The sequence below is a fragment of the Beta vulgaris genome, chromosome 2, assembly GCF_026745355.1.
Source record: "Beta vulgaris subsp. vulgaris cultivar EL10 chromosome 2, EL10.2, whole genome shotgun sequence".
Taxonomy (NCBI): Eukaryota; Viridiplantae; Streptophyta; class Magnoliopsida; order Caryophyllales; family Amaranthaceae; genus Beta; species Beta vulgaris.
This window is the reverse complement of record NC_079203.1, coordinates 867,483-892,837: the sequence shown is the minus strand read 5'-3', so window position 1 is coordinate 892,837 and position 25,355 is coordinate 867,483. Positions and strand designations below refer to the sequence as shown.

General features: G+C 36.5%; 4 protein-coding genes and 1 pseudogene across 5 annotated transcripts; 2 read left to right on the top strand and 3 right to left on the bottom strand.

The window, feature by feature from the left end:
* The first annotated feature begins 4,222 nt into the window (after positions 1-4,222).
* LOC104885094 (F-box/kelch-repeat protein At3g23880) lies at positions 4,223-15,243 on the top strand. Of its 2 annotated transcripts, none has more exons than XM_048638049.2 (2): positions 4,223-4,339; positions 13,793-15,243. In XM_048638049.2, exon 2 carries the CDS (start codon positions 13,887-13,889, stop codon positions 15,099-15,101), a length of 1,215 nt encoding a protein of 404 aa, XP_048494006.1. In that variant the 5' UTR covers positions 4,223-4,339; positions 13,793-13,886; the 3' UTR covers positions 15,102-15,243. The 2 variants fall into 2 exon arrangements, with proteins under 2 accessions (XP_048494006.1, XP_010668100.2); XM_010669798.4 differs by lacking the exon at positions 4,223-4,339 and adding an exon at positions 12,768-12,887.
* Positions 6,907-7,677, top strand: LOC125494615 (uncharacterized). Its single transcript, XM_048638050.2, has 2 exons — positions 6,907-7,340; positions 7,428-7,677. Exons 1-2 carry the CDS (start codon positions 6,912-6,914, stop codon positions 7,578-7,580), a joined length of 582 nt encoding a protein of 193 aa, XP_048494007.1. The 5' UTR covers positions 6,907-6,911; the 3' UTR covers positions 7,581-7,677.
* On the bottom strand, positions 8,469-9,038 carry LOC130590636 (uncharacterized). The gene has a single exon (XM_057393124.1). The coding sequence runs from the start codon at positions 9,036-9,038 to the stop codon at positions 8,469-8,471; it is 570 nt and encodes a 189-aa protein (XP_057249107.1).
* On the bottom strand, positions 9,028-10,140 carry LOC125495229 (uncharacterized). The gene is made up of 2 exons (XM_057392402.1): positions 9,274-10,140; positions 9,028-9,170 (listed from the first exon to the last, which is right to left on the bottom strand). Exons 1-2 carry the CDS (start codon positions 9,887-9,889, stop codon positions 9,112-9,114), a joined length of 675 nt encoding a protein of 224 aa, XP_057248385.1. The 5' UTR covers positions 9,890-10,140; the 3' UTR covers positions 9,028-9,111.
* Positions 15,244-16,075: 832 nt separating the features above from the next.
* LOC109136507 (uncharacterized) lies at positions 16,076-17,354 on the bottom strand (annotated as a pseudogene).
* Between the last annotated feature and the right edge of the window lie 8,001 nt (positions 17,355-25,355).

Below are 25,355 nucleotides of genomic sequence, written 5' to 3'. Positions count from 1 at the left end.
GGTGATTTTATTGGTGGTTATATTTTTAAAATTAAATGGTGGGTTTTGGAGTTTCTTTTATTTGTTATATTAAGGAGTTAGTTTATTGAGGGTAAATTAGGAATTTTAATATTTTGGTATCCTATCCCTCTTCACATATAGAATAGAGATACACTCCTCAAACGTTTATTTTCCATTATTCTTTTTAACGATGCATTACTTACAATCCTGCTTACACTGAAACTAGTTGCCATAAGGAGTGAAAGAGAGGAGTTAGTGGGGGTATTTTTTTAATTGAAGGACAAATAAAATTAGAGTATTTTTATGGGAAGAGATAAAGTAGAGGAGTTGTGTACTAATATGTACAAATATATTAAAAATTGTGCATAACAGCGTCTATGCGTCACGTGGCACCCTCCTTCTGTCACTAGAATTTGCCACGTGTCTACTAATCAACAATAAGTCAGGTGATCATTATATAAAAATATATATGTGCTAAACTTTGGGCTCGGACCCCTGACCTCGGGTAAGGATTTTCAAAGACTCACCATCTCATGTAACATCCTTTAGTGATTTACATTTCCACAAATTTTAGGATATGTGTTGTAATTAGTAATGTGGCAATAAATTCCTACTTAATTCCAACCATAAAGTTTATTTTTCTTATTCGATTTCTTTTTTCAGTCATCCCCTTGCTCCATCTCCCCTTTCGAAATTTACCATGAATTGTGAGACTCCTCTACTTCATAATTAATGTGGTAGTTTTACAAATTAGTCTTGATGCTAATCAAATCTTATTGTTGTTGTTCGAAAATACGAATCAGGAGATGGAGTTCAAAGGTCAGAGGGCAACTCCCATAAAGAGGTCGGTGAAATTGTTAATCATAATTCATAGCATAAATTCCTTGAGTGCGTATATAATTTATTTCAGGTGTGTTTTTATGTGCCATGTGGAACCTTTCCTCTTACATTATAATTTTATCGCTTGTGCAGTGAACCAACAATAGTTTGGTTATCATATTTTTTGGAAAAAATATAATGACATCTTGAATTGACCCCATACCTATTAAGAAGTATTAAGATACATTTACCGCTACACCAAGTAATATATGATGTAATTATTTTAAATTTAAATTATTAATAGATGAAAAATATATAAGTACTAGGGACATAGCCCGGACCTAAAAACTAGTTACTTTACAAAGTGGTGTTAAAAACTAATATAATAAAAGCGTGACCATGCTAAAAATAAAAATGTTCATATTAATGTGTGACAAATAAAAAAAAGAAAGTGTTCAGAGTTTCATATACTATTATGGGACGAAGGAAGTACAAATATTACCATGCAATATGTTGTTGGTTTCATTTATATATATATATATATATATATTATATATATATATATATATATATATATATATTATATATTATATATATTATAATATAATATATATATATATATATATATATATATATATATATACAAGCTATCAAATTTTTGTAATTTCACAAATAGATTATTAGATCTCTATTATATAAGTGAAGGGGAGAGGCTTGGTGTCCTCCTATTAATTGGATATATTACCCTTACTTTTTAATTACATCAATTCTATTAAATTTTTTAAATAATAATGAATATTCAATCAATCAAAATATTTGTAATTTTTAAAAACTCAATTAGAATAACTTAAAAGTTTAGGTTGAAAAAAGGAAAGACTAAAAAATTTTACAAGAAAAACTAAGATAACATATCCATTTAAGAATATCAAAAGGAAAATTTGCCAAAACAAAAAAAAAATCAACAATATACTTCCACAACATTATACATAGAGGAAATTAAGATCAGATCAATAACCTATTTGGACTTATTTTTGTTGAAAATAACTTCTAATAAGTAGAGAAAAAACGTAGTCTTTATTGAAAAAATTGTCAAATTAAACTATTATAATAAGTTATCGTTGCATGCAAGTATAGTGTGCATGTAAAACTAGCTCCTCTATATTACAAAATATAACAATGAAAAAATTGTCGTCGCATGCATCGTCGTGCTTAAAAACCTAGTATATTAATGTTGAAAGACTCAAAGGTATATATTGGTAAAAGAAAATCAAAACATTGCAAATAAAAAAAGGAGTATCTATTCAATCACCACATAACACATATCACGCTAAATGGACAATACAAGTTCATATCTTTCTTGACATCATTTGAAATAAGTGAATACAAATATTATACAATACTCATAGCAGGCAGGACCATAGCTATGGGTGTACAAAAAGCCTCTTTGCACAAGGCCCCTAGTTTAAAAATTTTGGTTTTACTTGAAAGGGTACCTTGTGAACCGTAAATGACAAACGCTCCCTATCGCCATTCTTCGGACTCCATAATCCACCCTATCACATTATCAGCTATCATTTTCCTCAATCTCTTCACCGAAAAATTCAACCTTTCATATCTTGAAATTTGTAACTTTTCCATCAAATATTGTCAATCACTTTTTATAATTATCAAAATGAAACCAATCCATCAATTAGTATTAATTTTCTCTACTCTATGGAAAATTGTAGTACTTCCTCCGTTTCAATTTAGTTGTGACACTTTCGAAATCACGGACCCCTAAGCAATTTTTAGAGAGGAGAGAGATAGAGAAAGAAAACAAAAAAGTCCCATGTGATAGGAGAAACTAGTCTCATATGAACGCAATACGTGCGGAAACATATTAACATTAATGTTGACATTAAAAGCGCTAAATGCACTTATACTATTTTATTGTAGTTTCATTTGATCATCCACAACTTTTTTCGATGTGATAAATGAATGTATACCATAATGTACTATAAGTTGATATTATTGGATGATATATGCTAATATCTTCAGTATATGTGTAATTCATTGCGTAACATTACATTGAGAAATTGGATGGTATAAGCCTATTTCTTAGATATTTCTGAATTACGAACATATTTTTAAATAATGATGAGATGGATTATCTCAACTAACACAAACGACCATTATGAGCCTTTAAATAAATAAGATAATTATAAAAGACAAAAAGTAAAAAGATGAGATTGTCCCCTTTTGTTTGTTATGTTTATGTTAATGTATGTTCTTTGAAATTGTGATTACAATTGGAAGTTTAGTTAGAAATTTAGTTGTTTGAAATTGCTATAGTTAAATTAGTTTAATTTTCAATCAAAAATATCTCCTTTTAAGCATATTTTTTTGGGAAACATTTTTTTTTTTGAGGGGTGGGAAACATTTTACGTGTACAATACATCTAGGGATGGCAATTGGGCGGGGCGGGTGCGGAGGATGGTACCCCCACACCCGCACCCGCATTAAATTCTCATCCCCATCCCCGCCCCACCACCCATTGCGGGGAAAGATTCCATCCCCATCCCCGCCCCACCACCCATTGCGGGGGGAAATTCTAGACCCACCCCTGCACCCGCGTCGTACCCGCGTCATACCCACTTCATCCCCGCAAAAAATCTACCAAAAAATCTTCCATAAGCCCATTATAGTTGTCTACTTCACAAAATCACAATATAATATAGTAAAAGAAAAGTTAAAATACATTAACAAAGGCAAATATTTTATTACATTTCAAAAGTGTCTTCAAATACGTTAGTAATATATGTATATAAATAGAATTTTAATAATAAATATGCGGGGCGGGGGTGGGGCGGGCGGGGATGGGGCGGGCGGGGATGGGGCGGGTATAACATAAAATCCACACCCGCTCCACCACCCATTGCGGGTACAATTTTAATCCCCATCCCCGCCCCATCCCCGCCAAACCTAAACCCATTCCCGTCCCAATTGGGCGGGGATGGGGCGGGTCTCCTACTTGACCCTCCCTACTGCCATCCCTAAATACATCTTGTTATAAGTTAGACAATCTTAAGTTTCCTTATTAGTTAATACACATAAATATAGATCAAGAAGGAATTGAATATTTTATAATTAGCTTTTTTTTTTTTATAAGTGAAGGGTAGAAAAATAATTTTACAGGAGGACACCATAGCTCAGCCCTTGGCTTATATAATAGAAATACAGAGAGAAATCATTACCCAAAATGAAAGTGTAACAACTAATTTAAAACTTCTTAAAATAGAAAGTGTCAGAACCAAATTGAAATGTAGGAAGTATTATTTTTCTCTCACTAATGAAAAATTAAGGATTCAATTTTCATTTTAAAACAGGACCTCGTAAATCTCCAAGACGGCCTGCTAGTAGGCTAGCACCGCCTCACCGTGTTATTAGCTTCTACAATGTGAATCTATTCTACACCTTCCTTTTTATTCCTTGTAGCGCTTTTAAGACTTAAACTGAGATCTCTTCGAGATCAGCATATGAGGTTTGATTTCCTCTCTCAAGTCTTAATTCTATTAGTTAAAGTCTTGTGTTTTTGTTGTTCTTTAAAACTCATTTGCTAAACACCGCCCTAAATTTTCATATTTACGCCCTATATAAAAAAAAATGTATGTATTTGAGTATTTTTATACTCCCACTCTCCCACTCTCATCACCTTCTCACTCTCTTGACCCTCCCTCACTTCTCACTCTCTCTCCACTCTCTTACTCCATCTCTCTCATCAACACACAAACATTGCAAGAAGAAAACATCCGGGCAGTATCTCCGGCGAGTTTTTCCAGCGAGAAGAGAAATCCGGCGAGGACTATTGCGGGGCGGCGAGCAAATTTCCGGCTAGGCGAGCAAAGTTCCGGCTAGGCGAGCAGACTTCCGGCGAGGTTGCGGCGGCGACAAGATCCTCCGGCAACAAAACTTTGAATTTCCGGCGACATTAAGGTTAGTTAATTTGAAATTTTAATTTTTTTAAAAAAATCGTATTTGTAGAATTTGATATATCGCATGTGTTTGAAACCCTTTAAAATTGAAAGTATGGTAGTTTAGAGGATTAAAATTTCTTGGTGTTTGATTAAAATCTTCCAGTATTTGATAATTTCTTGGTAGTTTAGAGTATTTAGAGGATTGAAATCATCGAAAATGTATGAAATCTATAAAATTGAGACTGGCGCCTTGAATAGGCGCCTGAACCACTGGACAGGCGCCTAATTAAGGCGCTTGCACCTTTGGTGGGGCGCCTAATTTAGGCGTCTAACCAATGGAGGAAGCGCCTTTGTTGGGCGCCTGATCAGTGGTACAGGCGCCTTATTTAGGCGCCCCACCAATGGTGCAGGCGCCTTATTTAGGCGCCCCACCATTGGTACAGGCGCCTAATTTAGGCGCCCCACCAATGGCGCAGGCGCCTAATTTAGGCGCATGTACCACTGGTTGGGAGTTTAATTTAGGGGCCCGAATTGCTATTAATTTTAATTTTTTTAAAAGAAAATAATTACAAAATTATATTAATTATGGTGTATTAAAATTGGAAAATGTATTATTGCGAAAAATGAATTAAATAATAGAAAATATAGTTAATGAAGCGTAGAAATATATTTATATGAGAACAATTTTAATTATTGAATGTAATTGATTATTCATATTTTGACAGTATTAATTAAATTTTATACGTTTAATCAAAGATGAGTGGGCGAGACAAAGGCAAAGCAAAGTCTTTGCCTACAGATTCGGGTCATCGTCATCCTCATGATAGAGGGGTGACAATCTCATCGAGGAAGGCTAGAGAGTTGCTTTTCAGGAGCACTCAGTCTTCATCAGGTGCGGAAACGGAGGAAGTACCAGAGATTCTTCCTTTATCTGTTGCATTGCCTACTCCTATTATGGACATTGAGCCGTGGAGACCTCACTCACCATGGAGAGGCAACCCGATGGCGGGGAACGATCAGGAGGCGGGTGCTTATTACGATAGTCAGCCGGAGCATCCATCAACGGACGCGGAGGAAGGTCGTCCGTCTCGGGGATGCAAACCACGTACCTCTCGTGGTCGTTTTGCACGTTCTTCAGATGGAGCATCGTGCAATGCTCCGGGATCCGGGAGTAGTAGGCCGGGCAAGAGGAAGGGGACGGAGGAGGACACTTCATGGCTAGTACGTGACGCTAGGCCAGGTGGGCCGTTGGACGGTAGTGCCATACCTAGTTTTGGAGGCCATATAGCGGCACGCGTTTGGGCTGGGGAGGATGAGAGGACTATGTTGAAGTGTCATAACCGGGAGAAGACGTGCAGTAAGCTTCAGGCATGGTACGCTAGCATGACACCCGAGGTTCAGGGGATGGTAGATGCTACTGGATTGAGGCACTTGCCTGAGATCATGTTTGATCATTTGGATTAGCCGTTGATCTGTGCGTTTGTCGAGAGGTGGCAGCCCGATACGAACTCTTTCCACCTCCCTTTTGGAGAGATTAGTATCTTGCTACACGATGTCAGTTCTATCCTCCATATCCCATCAGATGGATGGATTACAGGTGACTTTGGTTCATGGGATGACGTGAAGAGTTCATGTGCAGAGCTATTTGGGATGGAGAGAAGCGCCTTTTTGAAGGCGCATTGGTCCGGTGGTGGTGTATTCATTGATTCTTTGATAGAGAGATGTTCTGCTCCGGATCGGAGTCCGACCCACCAGTTGAGGTTTCGAGGATATATGCTGACCCTCCTTGGTGTCACTCTATTCGTTGATAAGAGTGGTAACCGAGTCCGTCCTTGGCCACTGTCGTTTTTGTCTTGTAGCCCACATGATGTGAGCCGGTATTCTTGGGGTGCGGCTACACTAGCCTATTTATACAGGCAGCTTGGCATAGCTAGTCGTGCTGATTCAGCCCAGATTTGTGGTTGCCTCACGCTATTGCAGGCATGGATTTACGAGTATTTTCCCATGTTTCGGCCTAACCGCACTAGGAGGATGAGACCTATAGGATCTGCTTTGGCACTGAGTTGGGAGGTTCGGCATGAGAACAGGGGGATTGACCGACTACTGAGTATTCGACAGGCATTGGAACAGACGAACGACATGCAGCCTGATTGGTTACCTTATGGTATATGTCCGGTATCTGCTTATCCTCGTAGCACGTACTACGGGTGGCTGCGATACTTGGATATCGTTGAGCCGTATATGCCAGATCGTACTTTACGCCAGCTTGGATTCATTCAGGAGGTTCCCCATCATATTTTGGAGCCGGAGTCTTGCTATAGGCCTTCTGTTGGGGATAGGTACAGGGTAGACTTCTCATTTATAGCACAGCGACAGACATGGGATTTATTTCCACGTGCTTCACAGCTTATGTTGGGTGGTCTGCATAAGGCCCCACTTCCTTCGATGGCGACAGATGCTTACATGCAGTGGTATGATGCGTACTCCCATCGTTTCATCATTAACCCGACTGAGTTGCCAGATGGTGGAGCCGGATCAAATTATGTTGAGGGTTTGGTTCCAGATCAGGTATCTTTTAATGTATTACTTATTAAAATTAAGTGTTGATAAAATTATATTTTCAATACCAACTTTGTTATATACTACTATATGCAGGTATTAGCTTCGATGTTCGGTATGATGGACCCGTTTATTGAACGGGACACCAGTGATCTGCCCGATGATTTTCGAGCATTATTTGATGGACTGTTTGGGTGGTATGAGGCATGGAACCTTACCCGTGGTGTGGATCGACGTCGGAGAACGTAGTCATATTTTGTATTTTTATTTGAACTAATTATCGATTTAATGAGATTTGTATTTTTATTTGAACTTATTATTTTTCGGCTATAGTGTAACGATTTTATATGAGTGTTTATTGTTTTTCTGCGAGTTAATTGAAAACATATTTGAGTATTTTTTGTTATATTGAACTGTCCTTTCATTTAATAGTATGTATGTACAATGTTAATTACAATAATATGAACTTACAACTAACTCTAATATTCATTACCTATTTGAGTATTTATGCGAGTTTATTGAAAACATATTTGAGTATTTTTTGTTATAATGAACTGTCCTTTCATTTAATAGTATGTATGTACAATGTTAATTACAATAATATGAACTTACAACTAACTCTAATATTCATTACCTATTTGAGTATTTATGCGAGTTTATTGAAAACATATTTGAGTATTTAGAGGATTGAAATCCATAAAATTGAGGGTGGCGCCTGCACAACTATTGGAGCGCCTAATTAAGGCGCTTGCACCATTGGTGGGGCGCCTAATTTAGGCGCATAACCAATGGAGCAAGCGCCTTATTTGGGCGCCTGGTATGTGGTAGAGGCGCCTAATTTAAGCGCCTATCCAATGGAGCAAGCGCCTGATTTGGGCGCCTGGTAAATGGTAGAGGCGCCTAATTTAGGCGCCCCTCTAATGGTGCAGGCGCCTTGATTAGTCGGTCCACCAGTGGAACAGGCGCTTAAATTAGGTATGTACAATGTTAATTTTAATGAACTGTCCTTTCATTTAATAATAGGTATGTACAATGTTAATTACAATAATATGAACTTACAACTAACTCTAATATATATTACAATAACAATTACATTACAACTAACTCTAATATTCAATTACAATAATAATATCGACTTTAATTGCTATAATGAACATTCCATAAATTAATCCGGCTAGCATAATAAGTCTCCCATCCAACTACAGTTTCATCTCTCAAATCAAACCATTGTACCGCAATTGGAGGCATCGGGAAATTAGGAGCCATGAATAAGCGGATGTAGTGTTGATTATGTGCTCCAAGGTGTACCATAACAAACTCATAACATGGTCGTGTGACCTCGACTGGTGCAGTCAATGGTAGAATAGTGCAGCAACCCCACAAAGTACCTGATTCCCCCACTGTAAAGTACATCACAGCGGAATTGTACAAGGTAGCAACAGCATACAAATCAGCAATAGACTCCATCCAATGTGCCCGACGAGCAGGACCTCTGGTGTGCATGATACGAATTCTCGCTCTATCGACGTACTCTCGTCCTCCATAAACATCCTCGTAAATTTTTTTCATAGAAATTTCGTTGTAAAGGTGTTGACGAGCGTGTGGCCAACGATCTTCTCCACCATTGAAAGCATCAGCAACACACCTGAATCCGCAATGGATCTGCTCTTCTTTCAAATCTCTCCGGTTCAAATGTTCTTGTCGCATTTGAATCTGTTACATAAATAAGAGTTACGAGTATTTTTGTATATCAAATTGATAAATAACATAACAAATCAGTTCATATATGTGTACCTCTATCTCCACTAGTACGAGTCGATGGATTTGCTGCACTTGAATCTGTTATATAAATACGAGTTAGACAATTAACACAGTAAATATGATTGATTAATAACGTATTAAATAAGTCATTAAAGAAGTTAATTGCAGTAAATATGTGTACCTCCATCTCTAGTAGATCGGGTCGTCGTAGTTGTACGAGTACGACTACGAGACCTTGATCTATCCCGGAATTCGCGTTGGGCATGTTCGAAACCACTCGGGTCACGTCTAGTAGATGTTGAACCAGGAGGCCTACCTCTCGTAGAAGTAACTACATGAGGCTCTTCAACTCCCTCGTCCTCTGGGTGTAACTGCCGACGAATAAGGGCTGCTATACCCCTCCTAATCGCAGGATCACACTCAGAAAGTTCATCAAGTAATCCCTGAAGATATTCAACATCCTGATCACATTTACTAGCGTAATCCGATGCATTTACACCATCTCCGATCACCAAACTCTTGAAGAAAAGATGAATATCATCAAGATACAATCCCCCGTTTTCGTTAATAGCAAGTTGTATGGCACATGCACATGGGATACCAAAAGAAGACACAAGCACACAACCACAATAATCAAACACTTCCCTACCCATGGTTAGGCGTTTAGTGTTTTCCATTTTCAGCATATTGAGACAGTAATGGGAGACATGACCAACCAAATGACGAAAAGGATCTATCATATGTTGTCTTCCAATTCTGCACCTAGATTTCTCTAAGCTATCCCTGATCTTGATCATCTGGCTATCTATGAACAAATTAACACGTGCGAAGAGCGTATCCAAGGCACAAGTGGAAGTTTGCAGCCACGCTTTCAGAGCTGCATGTGCACTCTCCACCCTACATGTGGTTGTGTTCCCAAAATGAAGCACGTTGTTGGTCCATGCTTTAGCAAACTTGGTCTTATGTGGATTCAACCACGTTGTCTCAACATAATTAATAACGGAGGGCTTCCATGCCCAAGCAGACTTCAAATTTCCCAATGCAACCTCATAATTATGTTATGTGTTTGCATTTACTACACTCCACCAATGACCAACCGAAATCGCTCTCCAAATTCCGCCCCCCACATAATCTACTAACTCGTGCCTCCACATCTTTGTTAATATGCCATGTACAAAGAAGATGAGTAGCAGCTGGAAAAACTTCCCTAATAGGTCTAATCAAACCCAATTCTCGATCTGTAAATATGACACTCGGGCTCACATCATCGCCAATTAGAATACGCAGACACTGCAACACCCACTGGTAACTGTATGCACTCTCATCCCTCACTATGGCATAGGCGATGAGGAAGTTCATATTTGTCGGTGCCACCCCTATCATCTCAATCCAAGGCATACCATAGCGATTCGTTTTATATGTTGAATCGATGCCAACTACCCATGGATAGGTACGAAATGCGTTCGTACCACCAGGATGAGACATGAATGCATGAGTGATCACTCCATCATCATCTCGTAATGACCAATACACATAGTTTTTCGAACGAGTAAGGTACAGAAAATTTTCAGGTGAAGTCCGTTCTTCACGCCCTTCCATCTTGTAAAAATACCTCTCGTTGTATATATGCTTTATCGTTTGGTAAAGATGGGGGAATGCCTCATTTACAGCAGCTTAAATGTTTCTGGGTGCGGTCTCGGCATCAGTCATCTGTCGAACCATCCGCCTAGCATCATCATTGAGCCCACTAGTCCGTCTGTGACCCTCCGCATATACTATGAATGTGCGTGGTTGTGGAAACCATAATCACTATTCGGAATAGACACATGCCATTTGTCCCCCAAAACCAACCTAATCATAAAATTACATCCACAAAACTTTGTCGATGTATTAGGTCGCACCATAATATTCGGATCTACCTTATTTCCCGAGTATCTCGCCCCCCTAAAACATTTCAAATAGCAACGCAGTGGACCAGTCGGATTCTGCTTATACGTCTCAATAACCAATTCAAACCCTATGGAAATTGCAATTTCATTAAGATGGTTAACCGCATCATTTACCGTTGGGAATGCATCAGTTATCTGAAATCTACCGTGATAATTAACCCCGTCCCCATCATTGCTCGAATATGGAACCTATAAAATACCATAGAAGTAATAGAAACTATTTAATAAATTATATATCTAAATCACATAGTTAAATTACATATCTAAATACAAGTCAGCAGTGGTGATTAGGCGCCTGAACCAGATGTAAGGCGTCCAATCAAGCCACCTGGACCATATCAGAGGCGTCCAATAAAGGCGTCTGCACCAGTGGTGAGGCGTCTCATCAAGGCGCCTGTACCAAAGGTGAGCCGTCTAATCAAGGCGCCTGCACCAAAGGTGAGGTGTCTAAACGAGGCGTCTAACCTATGGTGCAGGCGCCTCGATTAGACGCCTCACCATTGGTGCAGGCGCCTCGATTAGACGCTTCACCTTTGGTGCAGGCGCCTTGATTAGACGCCTGACCCATGGTGCAGGCGCCTAATTAGGACGCCTGTAAGCAATTCATAGCCAAAAAAAATACTGCTTCATATTTCATGTTTTTTATAATTTAGGATGAACTTATAACCTAGTATAATATGCAAAATATTATAATTTTAATAATTTATGTCTACTATATTATAACTACTCTAACATGTTAAAAATAAAAATATAACTATTATAATATTATTAAATTCTACATATATCACTTTATGTAAATTCTACATCTAATATGTTAAAAATTATATATAACTATATTATAGGTATAAATCTAAATGTAATTGAACATTTATTATGTTAAAAATTTAAATATAACTACTCTAATATATGCTAAAAATCTACATATAAGACATCTACATGTGATACATGTGAAAATATAAGTATAAGTATTATAATATGCTAAAAATCTACATATATTCATGTAAATTCTACATTTAAGCTCAAAAACATAGTAAATTTTTACAAATATTCTACCATGTAAAGATATTATTGTTTTACATATTCTAAACGAATATTTTAAGCATATGTAAATTCTACATCATGCTTTGACTTAACTCTAAAACAAAGTTAGGCGCCTAAAATTGTCAACCCATATGGACTGGTGAAGCGCCTAATTTAGGCGTCTAACCATAAGGTCAGGCGTCTAAATTAGGCGCCTCACCATATGGTTGGGCGTCTAAATTAGGCGCCTCACCATATAGTTGGACGCCTAACTTAGGCGCCTTGCCACATGGTTGGACGCCTAAGTTAGACGCCTGACCATATGGTGGGACGCCTAAATTAGGCGCCTGACCAGTTTCGTGGTCTAAAAAACTCACATTGTTTGCCATGACACCGGAGGAAATTCTTCTTGATTGGTCAACGCTGCTCAATGTTGGTCAACGCCGCCAAACACCTTGGTCAATGCCGGAAATTTCTTGAAAAAGAAAGCCAATAAACAAAGTTTGGAAAATGAAAGTGAAATGTGTGAAAAACATGGAAAATGTGGGGGTTTAAATAAAGAAAGGGAAAGACGAAAGGAGAAAGGGAAAGAGGAAAGGATGTCATATTGTCATGTATTAAAAAAAAATACCATGTATTTTTGTACTAAAATACAGGGCGTAAATAGGAAAAATCAGGGCGGTGTTTAGCAAAGCCCTCTTTAAAATGAAAAGGAAGGAAAAACATTCATCCTCCTTAACAATCTTTCACTCTCCTCTCATTCATCTTCTCCCTTCACCTTCCTTCTGTAACACTTTAACTGAGACCTCTTCCATGAGCATACGAGGTTTGATTTTCTTTCTCAAATCTTAATTTTATTAAGTAAAGTCTTGTGCTTTTGTTGTTCCCTTTAATTAATTTTCTAGTGCTTTTGTTGTTCCTTTTTTTTTTTATTAATTTTCTTGTGCTTTTGTTGTTCCTTTTCATTAATTTTCTTGTGCTTTTGTTGTTCCTTTAAATTAGTTATAACCCTTTACTTTCTTATGATCAAAGCTTCTGATTTCTCTGTTAAGAGTGCAAATTTTCGACTCAAATATCATAATTTCAAGATACGACTTAGAAATATTTGATTTTGGAATTTGCATTATAGTTATTAGATTTCAATTCTCATGCCATATAATTTCATATTAAAATTCGTTAATGATCTCATTTATTGATCAAATCAAAGATATTATTCGTTTAGGGTTTGTGATTGTAGCCATGATATTCCTTGGACTTGGTTGCTTATGCCAATATATATTTTGACGATCATTTGTGCATTGTGCATTGATTTTTAACGCGTACTTTTGGATTTTTCTATGCAAATTTTTGGAGACACTCGAAATTTATCAGTGCATTATGATAAATAAATTAATTATTTTGTGGTGTTATGTGTTAAGCTTTGCTTTTTTATCAGACTTTCCATAATCTTATTGTGAAATTTTGTGGTGTTGAGGATTTGACATAGCAACTTGAGGTATATATAGAGTTCGATTATTGCATACGTAGCAACTCGAGGCCACATTCATGAAGAGTCCGACTATATATTACACTTGAACCTTAGCTCTCATTGCACCCTGGGTGGGGTTATTTGCTGGGATATTGTTTTATTTGAGTTGTTAATTTCTCATCACTACATTAGTAATATTAATACATACTCTCCATTGATGATTAATGGGCTCTTGTTTCTATGGTGCTCCTTGTTTTGTGAAGAAACAACATTTTGGGTCATAATTGAGACGGGGAGAAATTGCAAAACCCAGGTTTAAGGGCACCCTGCTCTATTAACTGTTGCAAATTGTAGCCCATGGAAGAAAACTGCATCCTTCCGGATGATCTGTTACAGCACATACTATCAAGGCTTCCAGTCCGAGACTTGTTGCGCGGGAGATGTGTGAGTAAAGATTGGTGTGCCCTCATTGATAGCCCTAGTTTCATCAGGAAGCACTACCAAGTTCAAACTTCCATTTGCAAAGCCGATGGCAACATGCCCCACTTTGTCAATCAAGTGGGTCAGAAGTTGGGTCGTGTAGTATCATTCCACCTTCTCTCTATACACCAAGGAGATGTCTCTACTTTGGATTTGGATGAGGATATAGCACGCGATAGTAATGACATGCTCTCCTGTGGTCATGATTATGATGAACAGTATTTTGCTAGTTGCAATGGGTGTGTCAATGGTGTCATTTTGCTTACTTTGAAGGACAACGACCGAGACAGGAAACGGGATTGTTTTGGCTTGTGGAATCCTGCCACTAGAGAATTCAAGTCTCTCGCATATCCAAATGTTAGAAATTGTTTTGAAGTTGTGGGATTTGGGTTTGATGTGCTATCTAGTGATTTCAAAATATTGGGAGCATATGAAATATTTAACCCCGAGCCTGTTACTTACTATGAAGTGTACTCACTGAGAACCAGTGCTTGGAAGCCGCTCGGAGCACCGCCAATTGGTAGAATAACACTACCCGTTACTGATGCGTACTTAAATGGTGTGTTTTATTGGTCTACTGTGCCAGAATATGGAAGCGGCAGACTTGTGTCCTTTAATTTTAGTTCTGAGATTTTCAAGGAATCTGATATTCCCGAGGATGCCAAGTCTCGGATTCGCTACGACTTCGAAATCATGATTGCACTCTACAAGGAAAGTATTGCATTGTTCATGAGCCATGAGGTCCAGGGAAAGGCTGCAATATGTAAAAACGTTGATGTTTGGGTTGTGACTGGATTTGATGATTGTGGGATCCCACTATCATGGCAGCATTTGTTCACTGTGGGACCAACTCCTGCCAACTTTCGCCTAGATGTTCTTACAACACGAGTGGATGGTGATCTTCTGCTCGTTTATGTGTATGAAGGTACAGACAACAGTCACAACACCCATCATGTCGAACTGGACCGTGAAGAGTACCTGTATAATCCCTCAACAGCTGAGTTCAAGTATTTTGGTATAGGTAACTGGGCTACCTATTACAGATATGCAGAAAGTTTGTTTCCTTTATCTAGGAGACTCATTCAGTCCTAAGAGTGCTGCGATATTTTCACTTGCTTCTTTTTTTTGTTTCGGATCTTATTTTAATTAAGTTGCACTTGTTATAGAAAAACAATATCCTGCTTCTGGTAATTTGCACCGACTATTTGAAGAATTGAAGTTGTGATTTGTCTAATATTTATCGTAACCTCTTGTAAGACATGTTTGCTCAGATGCTGTTGTTCTTGGTCCGTGTTTTTCTGCTGTTGTTTGTCCTCAATGTTGGAATATTTTTTTACCAACGCAATACTCGTCAAGGAAAAAACAATAGTACCAACCTACGTTTCAATGTTTGATTGAAGAGTCAAGCTGGATACGGGTCAAAACTCGAAGGATGACCTGTTAGAGACAGACAGGGAAGGTTGAGAAAGGCACAGTTGTGAATTTATTCGTCATATATAGTTATATACTCATGTAACTCATCCATAATAATTTTTTTTTTTACGTGGAAAACGTACGGAAATAAAAACAAACTAAACCAAATTTAATGAACAGGAAAGGGAAAACCATTATCCCTGCAATGCTAGGCAAGATTGTGGGCCGCGGGGCCGCATTTTGACGAGATACTTTCAGAATCTTGCAGCAGTCGAGGGAGGAGGCAAGGTTTTGAAGTATTAGGGTGTGTTTATCCCTCAGATTCAAACCCAAACTTCAGACTGTGCCACATCAGCTTTCCACTAATTTTTATCTACTTTTTATTCTTCAGACTCACTCCATACTCATTCCAGTTTTACACTTTGACCCTCAGATTCTCTTCAGACTCTTTATCAAAAGTTTAACATATTATTTTATATTTAATCATTTTCATGTTTTTTTTCTATAACATTATTAACTTAATATGTTATGAACATATATAGTTTAATTATTTACTAATTATTATAACATTAAAATAACAGTTTATCTAATTATTTATTTGAGATTACACGAAATAGAAAATTACACACGAAATAGAAAATTACACATGAAATTTAATTAGCATCTCCTCCATAGCGCGACCATATGTGTTCCACCAAATCATGCTGTAGTTGGTGGCGTTGTGCTCGGTTGCGAATTCGCGTATGATTTTCAAAGTACCTGCTTCGGTTTACATAATAATTTCTTAGCCGCCCGGTATGAAGTTGTGGACTTTCGCTTTGATTCCTTGCTACTGTATAATTAACGCTAGTGGTCATTTGAGTATCATCTCTTTCATCCTCAATAATCATATTATGTAATATGATGCATGCTTTCATGATATCACCAACTTCACTTTTTTTCCATAAACGTGCCGGGTTGCAAACAATCGCGAATCTCTTTTGGAGCACCCCGAAAGCTCGTTCTATATCCTTCCTTGCACCTTCTTGATGTTGAGCAAATAGTTTTCTTTTCTCATATAGCATGTTCGCTCGAGGAATGGTTTTGACGAATACAGGCCATTCAGGATAGATACCATCCGCAAGATATATAGTATCCAATATTATACGTGCTTCCATTTATCGTGTACTGGATTTCGGGACCTTGACCTTCAAGCAACTCATCAAATACCGGGGATCGATCCAAGACATTAATATCATTGTTAGATCCTGCAACACCAAAATATGCATGCCAAATCCATAAATCATAAGAAGCAACAGCTTCTAATATCATTGTTGGTACACCTTGATGACCCCCAGTATATTGACCTTGTCATGCCGTGGGACATTTATCCCATTGCCAATGCATACAATCGATACTACCAAGCATACTAGGAAATCCGCGGGATTCCCCAATTTGAAGAAGACGTCGGGTGTCATCAACTGTTGGCCTTCTTAAGTAATGAGGTTCAAAAACCTCAATCACACACTTACAAAAATTCTTCAAGCATTGTAGTGCCGTATTGCCAGCTATTCGCACGTACTCATCTACAGCATCACCAGCCACTCCATAAGCCAATAATCGAATGACAGAAACACATTTTTGAAGTGGTGAGAGAGAATTCCTACCAAGAGCATCAAGTCCCTTTTGGAAATACGTAGAATGATTTTCGAGGGCATTGACGATGCGAAGGAATAACTCCTTTCTCATTCGAAACCTTCGGCGAAATTGTTGTGCATCATATACCGGGTCGCTTGAGAAGTAATCATTCCATATGCACTCATGTCCTTCCTCACGATTTCTTTATGTGTATTTTCTTTTCTTTCTTATTTTACTAATGTTTGAAGGTGATGTATCTTCAATGACATGATTTAGAATCTCATCTACTAAATCTGTGGAAGTGTCACCCCCCATGTATGAATCATACGTTTGATTGTACAATTCATCGAATGTGTTGGGAGGGTTAAAGTATGACATATCACTATGACTTGAAGGTTTTAAATTTTTTGAGAGGATTTGTGGATAGTTTGCTATGAGAATTGAGTTCAAAATGGGTAAATATATAGAAGTTGTGGAAGTTAGTAATTCAATGCACAACATTCAAATAATTCAATTACTGTAATGAGTACATACTACAACAATAATGCACTGATCTTTGGTACAATAATTCAAAAAATAGTGCAATTATATCTGACAAAGTTACTGAAAAGATGGATGTGAGGTAACAAGTCATGTACTGATATAGACTTGGAGGTGACAACTCATTGAAAATGGAATCAATTCACCATTATTATTATGATTATTTTTATATAATATTACTAATAATTATCATACTTAACGTTAATAAAGGAAATAATTAATTATTAATATTAAGAAGTAACGTAAGTTCATGAAATAAAAACATGCTTAACTGAAACATAGCTACAATATATTAAAACAACATAAATAAACATTAATAAACATTAATAAACATAATTAAATTTTGCAAGTTGTAAGCAACCTAATCATCAAAAGTCCATCCATATTTTTCTGCAAGTGCTTGCAACTTCTTCTCATGAATCTTCTTGCAAAGGAGCCATCTTGTTGACATCGGCACAAAGTATTGGTTTTCAAGCTCCTTCCAAATCTGCCATACGACTCATTGATTGTACACGTGACTCTTGAATATCTTTTGCAACTGATAAGCTTCACTATGATCACTTTGGTGCTTTTCCCTTTCTCTGAGCAGCTAGTTGTTTCTTTGCAGCTTCTTGACCTGTTGTCAGGCTAATCAACTTCATCAAAACCCTCAACATCCCCGCTTGCTGTGTATTCTCCTGATTCAGAAATCTTGTTCCTTTTTGACGAATCACTATCGTTGTCTTTCTTATGTTTGCTCTTTAGTTCAGCTTTGAACTTATTAGTTTCACACACAATACTCCACACATGATCGTATTGAAACTTGGAATTGTAGAGACTTTGGTAAAGTGCACGAGCCTCCTAGAGCTTCAAAGCTTCATTAAACCCACTCCTCTTTTCATACTTGGCATAACACCCTGCAAACTTTCCAAGTGCATTATTAATTGCCCACCAATATTGTTTGGCAAGGGTTTACCTCTCGTTCAGCTTGATTGTTTTGCCTATTTTCATTGAAGAATGCACAAATTTTCCCCCAATATGCATCGGCTCTTTGTGCATTGCCATTCACTTCATCTTTGGTAGTATTAATCCATGCAATACCAAGAAGTGTTTCATCTTCTATCGTCCAAGTTAACCCTTTTTTCTCTTTAGGTTGACTTACTTTGCGACGCGATGTAGTACGAGCAGCAGTACGAGTAGTTGTAGTAACATCAATATTCTACGCCTCTTCAATACCCGCATTATCTACAAATACGTTGTCGGAATTGGGCCCAATACTAATAGGGGTAAAAGGAGGTTGGTCAATATTTTGACTAGTAGGAGTATATTGGTTATTTGGAGTTTGGAGAAATTGGGTAAAATTTTGCACTTGTGCATTACCCATACTAGTGGGATTGGGGTTAGAAAAAATTGTATTTTGGGAATTTTGGGAATTTTGGTATTGATTTTGTTGAGCTAAAAATGTCTGAAATTGAGGATTATTTTGAAACAAACTCATAAGGGAGTTTAAATCAAAATTCTGATTTGGATCCATTAAAAATATAATAGATAGATTTTTTTTTTTTTGAGAGAATAGAGATAAAAGGGAAATTAATATGGGAGAATATAGAGAATCACTAAGGGAAAAAACATAAAGGTGCGCTTTTTTAAAAAAGCGCAGCCCTACTAAGAAGAAGGGCTGCGCTTTTTAAAAAAGGCGCAGCCCTTCACTAGTAGGGCTGCGCTTTTTCAAAAAAGCGCAGCCCTTTGTAGGTAAGAAGGGCTGCGCCTTTTTGAAAAGCGCAGCCCTACTAAGTGAAGGGCTGCGCTTTTTTAAAAAGCGCAGCCCTTCTGCTTAGTAGGGCTGCGCTTTTTTAAAAAAGCGCAGCCCTTCCTGAAAAATTTTGAAATTTCGGAATCGCGCGCTTTGAAATATGTAGCGGGGATTCGTCAAATATATTATCCCTCATTCTCTCTCCTCTCTCACGTCCCTCATTATTCCTTTCCTCCTTATCTCTCACCCTCTCTTCTCTCTCACTTCTCTTCTCTCTTAAAAACTCCCATAACATTTGTCTCAAAAACCCATTTTAAGTTTTTCCGATTTGCACTAAACATGACGACGGAGTCCGATTGCCTATTGTGATACCTTTTCGGAAGCGGAACGAGCCAACAAGTCGAACTCACTGCTTTGCGGTGATGTTTAGGCTTTTTAAGCCATCCGAGTTCGTTTAAGCCTCCAAATAGCCATTTAAGTTTTTCCGAAATTTTTTTTTCCTTTAAATTATGTATTTGGGTTTTGTTTTATGTATTTAAACATTATTAGGTTGTAGTTCTTGTATTTTTCAGATCTATATGTTTTGTATACTTCTCTTTGTTTTATATTTGATTAATGTTCTTGTATACTTCTCTTTGTTTATATATTTTGAATTAATGTTCTTGTATACTTCTCTTTGTTTGAATGTTATTCTTGTATACTTCTCTTTGTTTATTTTATTAATGTTATTCTTGTATACTTCTCTTGTTTATTTTGATTAATGTTATTCTTGTATACTTCTCTTTGTTTATTTTGATTAATGTTCTTGTATACTTATTGTATACTTCTCTTTGTATATTAGTTTTTGTTCCTTTTTTCATTTTCGTTTCATTCTTTTTATTGTTTTGGGTTTAGTATTTTCGTTTCGTTTCTCTTCTCTTCTGTTTAATTTCAGAAAATGTGAGATTATGAGTAAAAAAATGACAAAAAAAAAATTTTTTTTTTTTGGTAGGAAGGGCTGCGCTAGTTAGGAAAAAGCGCAGCCCTTCTAGCCTAGAAGGGCTGCGCTTTTTCCTAACTAGCGCACCCTTCTGGGCTAGAAGGGCTGCGCTTTTTCCTAACTAGCGCAGCCCTTCTAGCTTAAGGCTGCGCTTTTCTAGCGCAGCCCTACTTAAAAAGTGAAGGCTGCTACTGAAAGGGCTGCTGTCAAAAAGCGCAGCCCTACATGCCTTTTTTAGCGCAGCCCTTCTTCATTTTTCCACTAGTGAATGTAAAAAAAAAAAGTTGTACCTAAAGAGTTATTTATATGCATTATTACAAATTATTATATAATAAATTATACAGATCATGACATTTTTTATTACTAAAATTTATAACTGTTAAAATTTGGCCGTTGAATTTGTGCAATTGGAACAAAGTATCCGTTGCATTTGTGTGGTGGGACATGGTAATAGTGCTAGAGGGAGTCTTTGTCAGAGTTTTACAAAGCAAAACTCTACGCGAGACTCACTTCCATTTTTTTGGAGATTATCGCTTCAGACCCACTGAGACTTTGCAAAGTCTCTGCTTCAGACTCAAGCTTCAGACCACGATAAAGACACCCTTAGAAGTAATCGATAGGTGAAGCTCATATCAACTTTCATAACCAAAAACAAATTTTGTATTATTGATATTAAATAGTTCAATATATATTATATATATTCCATACACATGGTGAAAAAAAATTCATACTTCCAATATTAATATGCTACAAGATTAAATTGCTATAGCTTAAAAGTAATACAAATAATATAAAAACATATGCATTGTACTTTAATTTTTGTTTGTTATTTTCACTTTTTTTAATCGTATTTTAATGATATTATATAACGAAAAAATTCTATCTCCTGATTGGTGCTATCGTGTGTGCCACATATTCTTGTTGGATAATGTCTATTGTACATATCTTTCATTCAATTTTGAAAAAAGAAATTGGCCTGACAATATGAATACAACTTTTATCATAAACTTGAACGTATCATGTACAACCGAGATTATTTTATTACTCATTATTTATTTGAAAAATTATAAATGAACAATAATTACAAAATAGTAAAAATTTCAAAATGAGCAAATTACAAAAATTAACTCGAGTGCCGGGTGTGTGATAAATATACCTCCTAAAATCCTTTTATTGCCGCGTATTAGAGTTATGGTAAGTATATTATATTATAGTTTTAGACTAATAAGGAAACGAGTATAGTTTCCTTATGATATTAGGTAAGCATCTTTATTAGCTAGGGTTAGCTTATGGGATTGTGGTGGAAACCTCCACCTATGCTATAACGATGTTAATGGTCAGTTTTGGGTTTGGAAGCATCTGCATAGTGATAACTATGAGTGGTCGTGGACGCCGTTGCTCAATGTAACCAATACTAATATACTATTGATGTTGTTATTGGCGTAGATCATGGTGTCATCAAACCACTTGCTTGTCATATGGATGTCTCCATAATGTTATTTCTTATCAAGTCGTCCATATTTGCTTATGATCTGACCAATCACATTCTAACCAAGATTGCTGAGATGAATGATAATGATTTGAATAGTGATGAAGTTATGGATTGTTATCTATTTAATACTTGCCTCAGATCAGTTTTCTCACTTGATGATATCAGTAAAGTTGACGCTGACCCACAGTGGCAGATCTAGAATTTCTATATAAAATAGGTTGCTTATAATTATTTTGGATTAGGGCGGGCCGAGGCCTAGGTAGGCCACCTCCTAGATCTGTCCCCACTGACCCATATGTTAGTTAAGTATGATGTCTTTATGTAAGTTTATTTGGCCTTTTCTTTTTTATTAGTTGTTAGACTTGGATAATATCTCGATTTATTTAATAAAACAAGATGTGTATTATGTCTAAACCTATCTTTGCCTTTATATGTTATTATGTTTTGTTATGTTTTAAAAGTTAACTCCACCCCCTCCCCTCACGGTTGTAAAGAATTTATAAATGGGAGGAGTCACTTCTTCCATTGTTAGTTAATTTTGGAATGATTTTTTTTTAATGTATTGTAGTGATTCAAACTTTCTCATCCCCCATAAACCCATAGAATCTCATATCCACCAACTTTTAAGGATTGAAAGTAATGGATTGTAAATATATATCCATGGAGTTCTTATTCTCGTACAATTTCGTTCTAGATATTTGAACCAAATACCCCCTTAATTCCTTACTCTATATAAGAAATAAACGGAGATAATCGGTACCAAAAATAATGATATATTTTAGTTGAATCCCACTATTTAATAAAGTCTATTCAAATTTTTGTATATGATATTCAATTAATTACACAAAAAAGAACATTAATAGCTAGATACTCTGCCATAATGTCAATCTCCAACAACTATTGATCCCCTGCCACTCTGGGAAAAATAAATGACCAATCGTTCATCTCCCTAATTATTATGTATGTCACGTACTATTTGCCTATTACATGAAGGATTTATGTCCTCGACTTAAATGCAATTACTAATATATAATGGATCGTATTATAGAGATAATAAGTTCGTTATATTGGGTCGTCTATACGTCTTGCTAGAGAAAGCTATAGAACTTCGGATTAGTAAATAAATAAACCCGAAGCCCAATGTAACGGATCCTACAAGGTCACACATTAAACTTGGATCAACAAAAGAAACCTAGAGCCCAAGAGGGCCCTAGGATGGCCGGCCAAGAGATAGGAAAAGGGGAGAGAAATCTGACCTAAATACTTTTATATATTTGGGTTAGGCAGAAAAGAAAAGAGTAAGTTTATTCTCTTATTATTTTCTCTCTCCTATTCTCTCTCTTCATCAAAGTCACGTTTAAACTCCAAAAACAAGAAAGAAGTTTTCTTCCTTTCCAACTAGCATTGGTGGAGTGTTGATCCGGGTTGGTGGACTAAGTAGAGGAATCACATCTGAGATTCTCAATCCGAGTCATTCAAGCTTTGTGGAAATCACGTACAAAGGTTATTTCTAAACTTGTTTGTGATCCTTAATTATATATGCATGTGATCCTGATTTAAGTGCTTATGAATATGATTCATGAAATTCCGCTTTATAGTACTTAATATTCCTACAGTGGTATCAGTTTTAGCCTCTGCATATAGAATTTTGGTCATAAAGTTTAGTTTATGTATGATTAATTTTAATTTGATTAAGGGGAGGAATTAAATTATGGATTGAATAATTAATTGAAATTTGTTAAAAGGAGTTTTAATTACTTGCTTTCTCAATATAAGCCGAAATTTTTTCACCTCATAAACCCTAATTTTCGAAATTCATAAACCTAAAATTCTGATTTTAGATCTCTAAATTTCGAAAATGAAATAAGTTCATATTATTAATCTAATCTTCATGCTTAAAATTGTTTATGTATGAAAATAAATTCATGTAAAAGGTGTTTTATATGAATTAGTGATAAATTATATGAATAATCTGAAAATTAATTAAAATAAAGATTTAAAATTTAATTTTCTGTATTAAGCATAAAGAGTTATGTTTAACCAAGATCACCTAATTAAATTTACAAAAGGTTGTAATTTTAATATCTTTCAAAAGGAAAAGAAAAGGAAATTGAAAGGGAGAAGAGGAGCAGCCACCGTGGGTGCTCCGGTCTCCGGTGGTCGGATGTCTGCCGGCGAAAAGTCGGGGGAACGAATGGCAGACTGCCGGTGAGCAGTCAAGTGAGCGAGGGTGGTGGTGGCAGCAGCCACGTGCGAAGCACGTTTGACGTGCGGAGCAATGCGCTGCTCACCGCCGCAGGCGAGAAGTATCGGCGTTCGACGTCGGCTCTCGAAAGAAACAACCGGCGAGTTGCCGGTGAGAGGGCTCGAAAGGGTTGCCGGTGAGAGGGCTCGAAAGGGTTGCCGGAAAATCTTTTGGTTATACGACCTTCTGGGCAGAGGAGCGTGAAAGCAGCGTTGCTGCTGCTAGTTTCACGTTTTCCAAAATAAATTAAAAAAAAAAAAAAAAAAATTATAAAAGAAACGTGACTAAAAGACTGGGCAGCAGGCAAGTTTTATTTATTTTTTTTTATCTTTTGGAAGTTTTATTTGAAAACAGATTTTGAGAAAGATAAGTAAATTTCAATTATGTTAATTATTGACTTGGTCATAAATTTCAATCCATAATCTGATTTTTTAATCTAATTAAAATTAATTAGGCTAGTTTTAAGGGATAGAATCTTTAGGTGATTAGATATTACTTAAAATTTTATCTTCTTGCTTTAATTAAGAATATTTGATATTTTAATTGATTGGCAAGTATAATATGTGATATTATTATGTGGCTTTTATATATGATATATTTGCTATGTATGACTAGTATGGCCCAAATTAAGATAGAAAATACGATCTGCGTATCGTGATGTATTCTTGTAATTTTAAATACGATCTGCGTATCGTTAAGTATTTTTGTAATTTATTTAATTTAGTTATTATTGTAAATTATTTTTGATACTTATGTAATCCAAAGAAGAGTCCATCAAGAGAAGGCCCATGGAAAAGGTGGATGGAGATCCATGAAGAGTCCAAGAAGGAGCCATTGATGCTTAGTTCTTAGGATTAGGGGCCATACTAGATCATTTTATTTTCGCATTTTATTATTCTTTAAAATGCTTATAAGTTTATTGTATGTTGGTTTTGATGCGCTAGAGTTCACTAATTCATAACAACATAATAAACTTAGGCCCCGTAAATATTAAGGTTTGCTTTTCCAAACATAAAGTACTTATAAAACCCTTAATTAATAGTAATAGGTCATGCCTCCGCAGGGTGTTATCATTAATTTTGGGATAATAAGGTAAAATTGCGAATTTTACAACTTAGTTTGGTTGTCCTTAACAAAATTATCAAAAGCGTTTTGAATTTTGAAGCAAGAGATAGTTAAACATGCGATGTTTATCCATCTAAACAAGAGTTATAAAGTGTTATAATTAGTAAAAGAGTTTACTTACCTTGATAATGTAACGTTATGATAAGGCCTCCGTCTGCTTAGTGTTACATGTTGATAGGATCTTGTAAAACACTTATTCATAG

Bases quoted from the DNA above. Each gene is read 5' to 3' on its own strand.
- LOC125495229 (XM_057392402.1), bottom strand. From the start codon at position 9,889: ATGATCAAGATCAGGGATAGCTTAGAGAAATCTAGGTGCAGAATTGGA. The intron at 9,171-9,273 runs GTACACATATTT...TTTATATAACAG, and splicing joins CCGATCTACTAGAGATGGAG to ATTCAAGTGCAGCAAATCCA.
- LOC104885094 (XM_048638049.2), top strand. From the start codon at position 13,887: ATGGAAGAAAACTGCATCCTTCCGGATGATCTGTTACAGCACATACTA.
- LOC130590636 (XM_057393124.1), bottom strand. From the start codon at position 9,038: ATGCGACAAGAACATTTGAACCGGAGAGATTTGAAAGAAGAGCAGATC.
- LOC125494615 (XM_048638050.2), top strand. From the start codon at position 6,912: ATGCAGCCTGATTGGTTACCTTATGGTATATGTCCGGTATCTGCTTAT. The intron at 7,341-7,427 runs GTATCTTTTAAT...TACTATATGCAG, and splicing joins AGGGTTTGGTTCCAGATCAG to GTATTAGCTTCGATGTTCGG.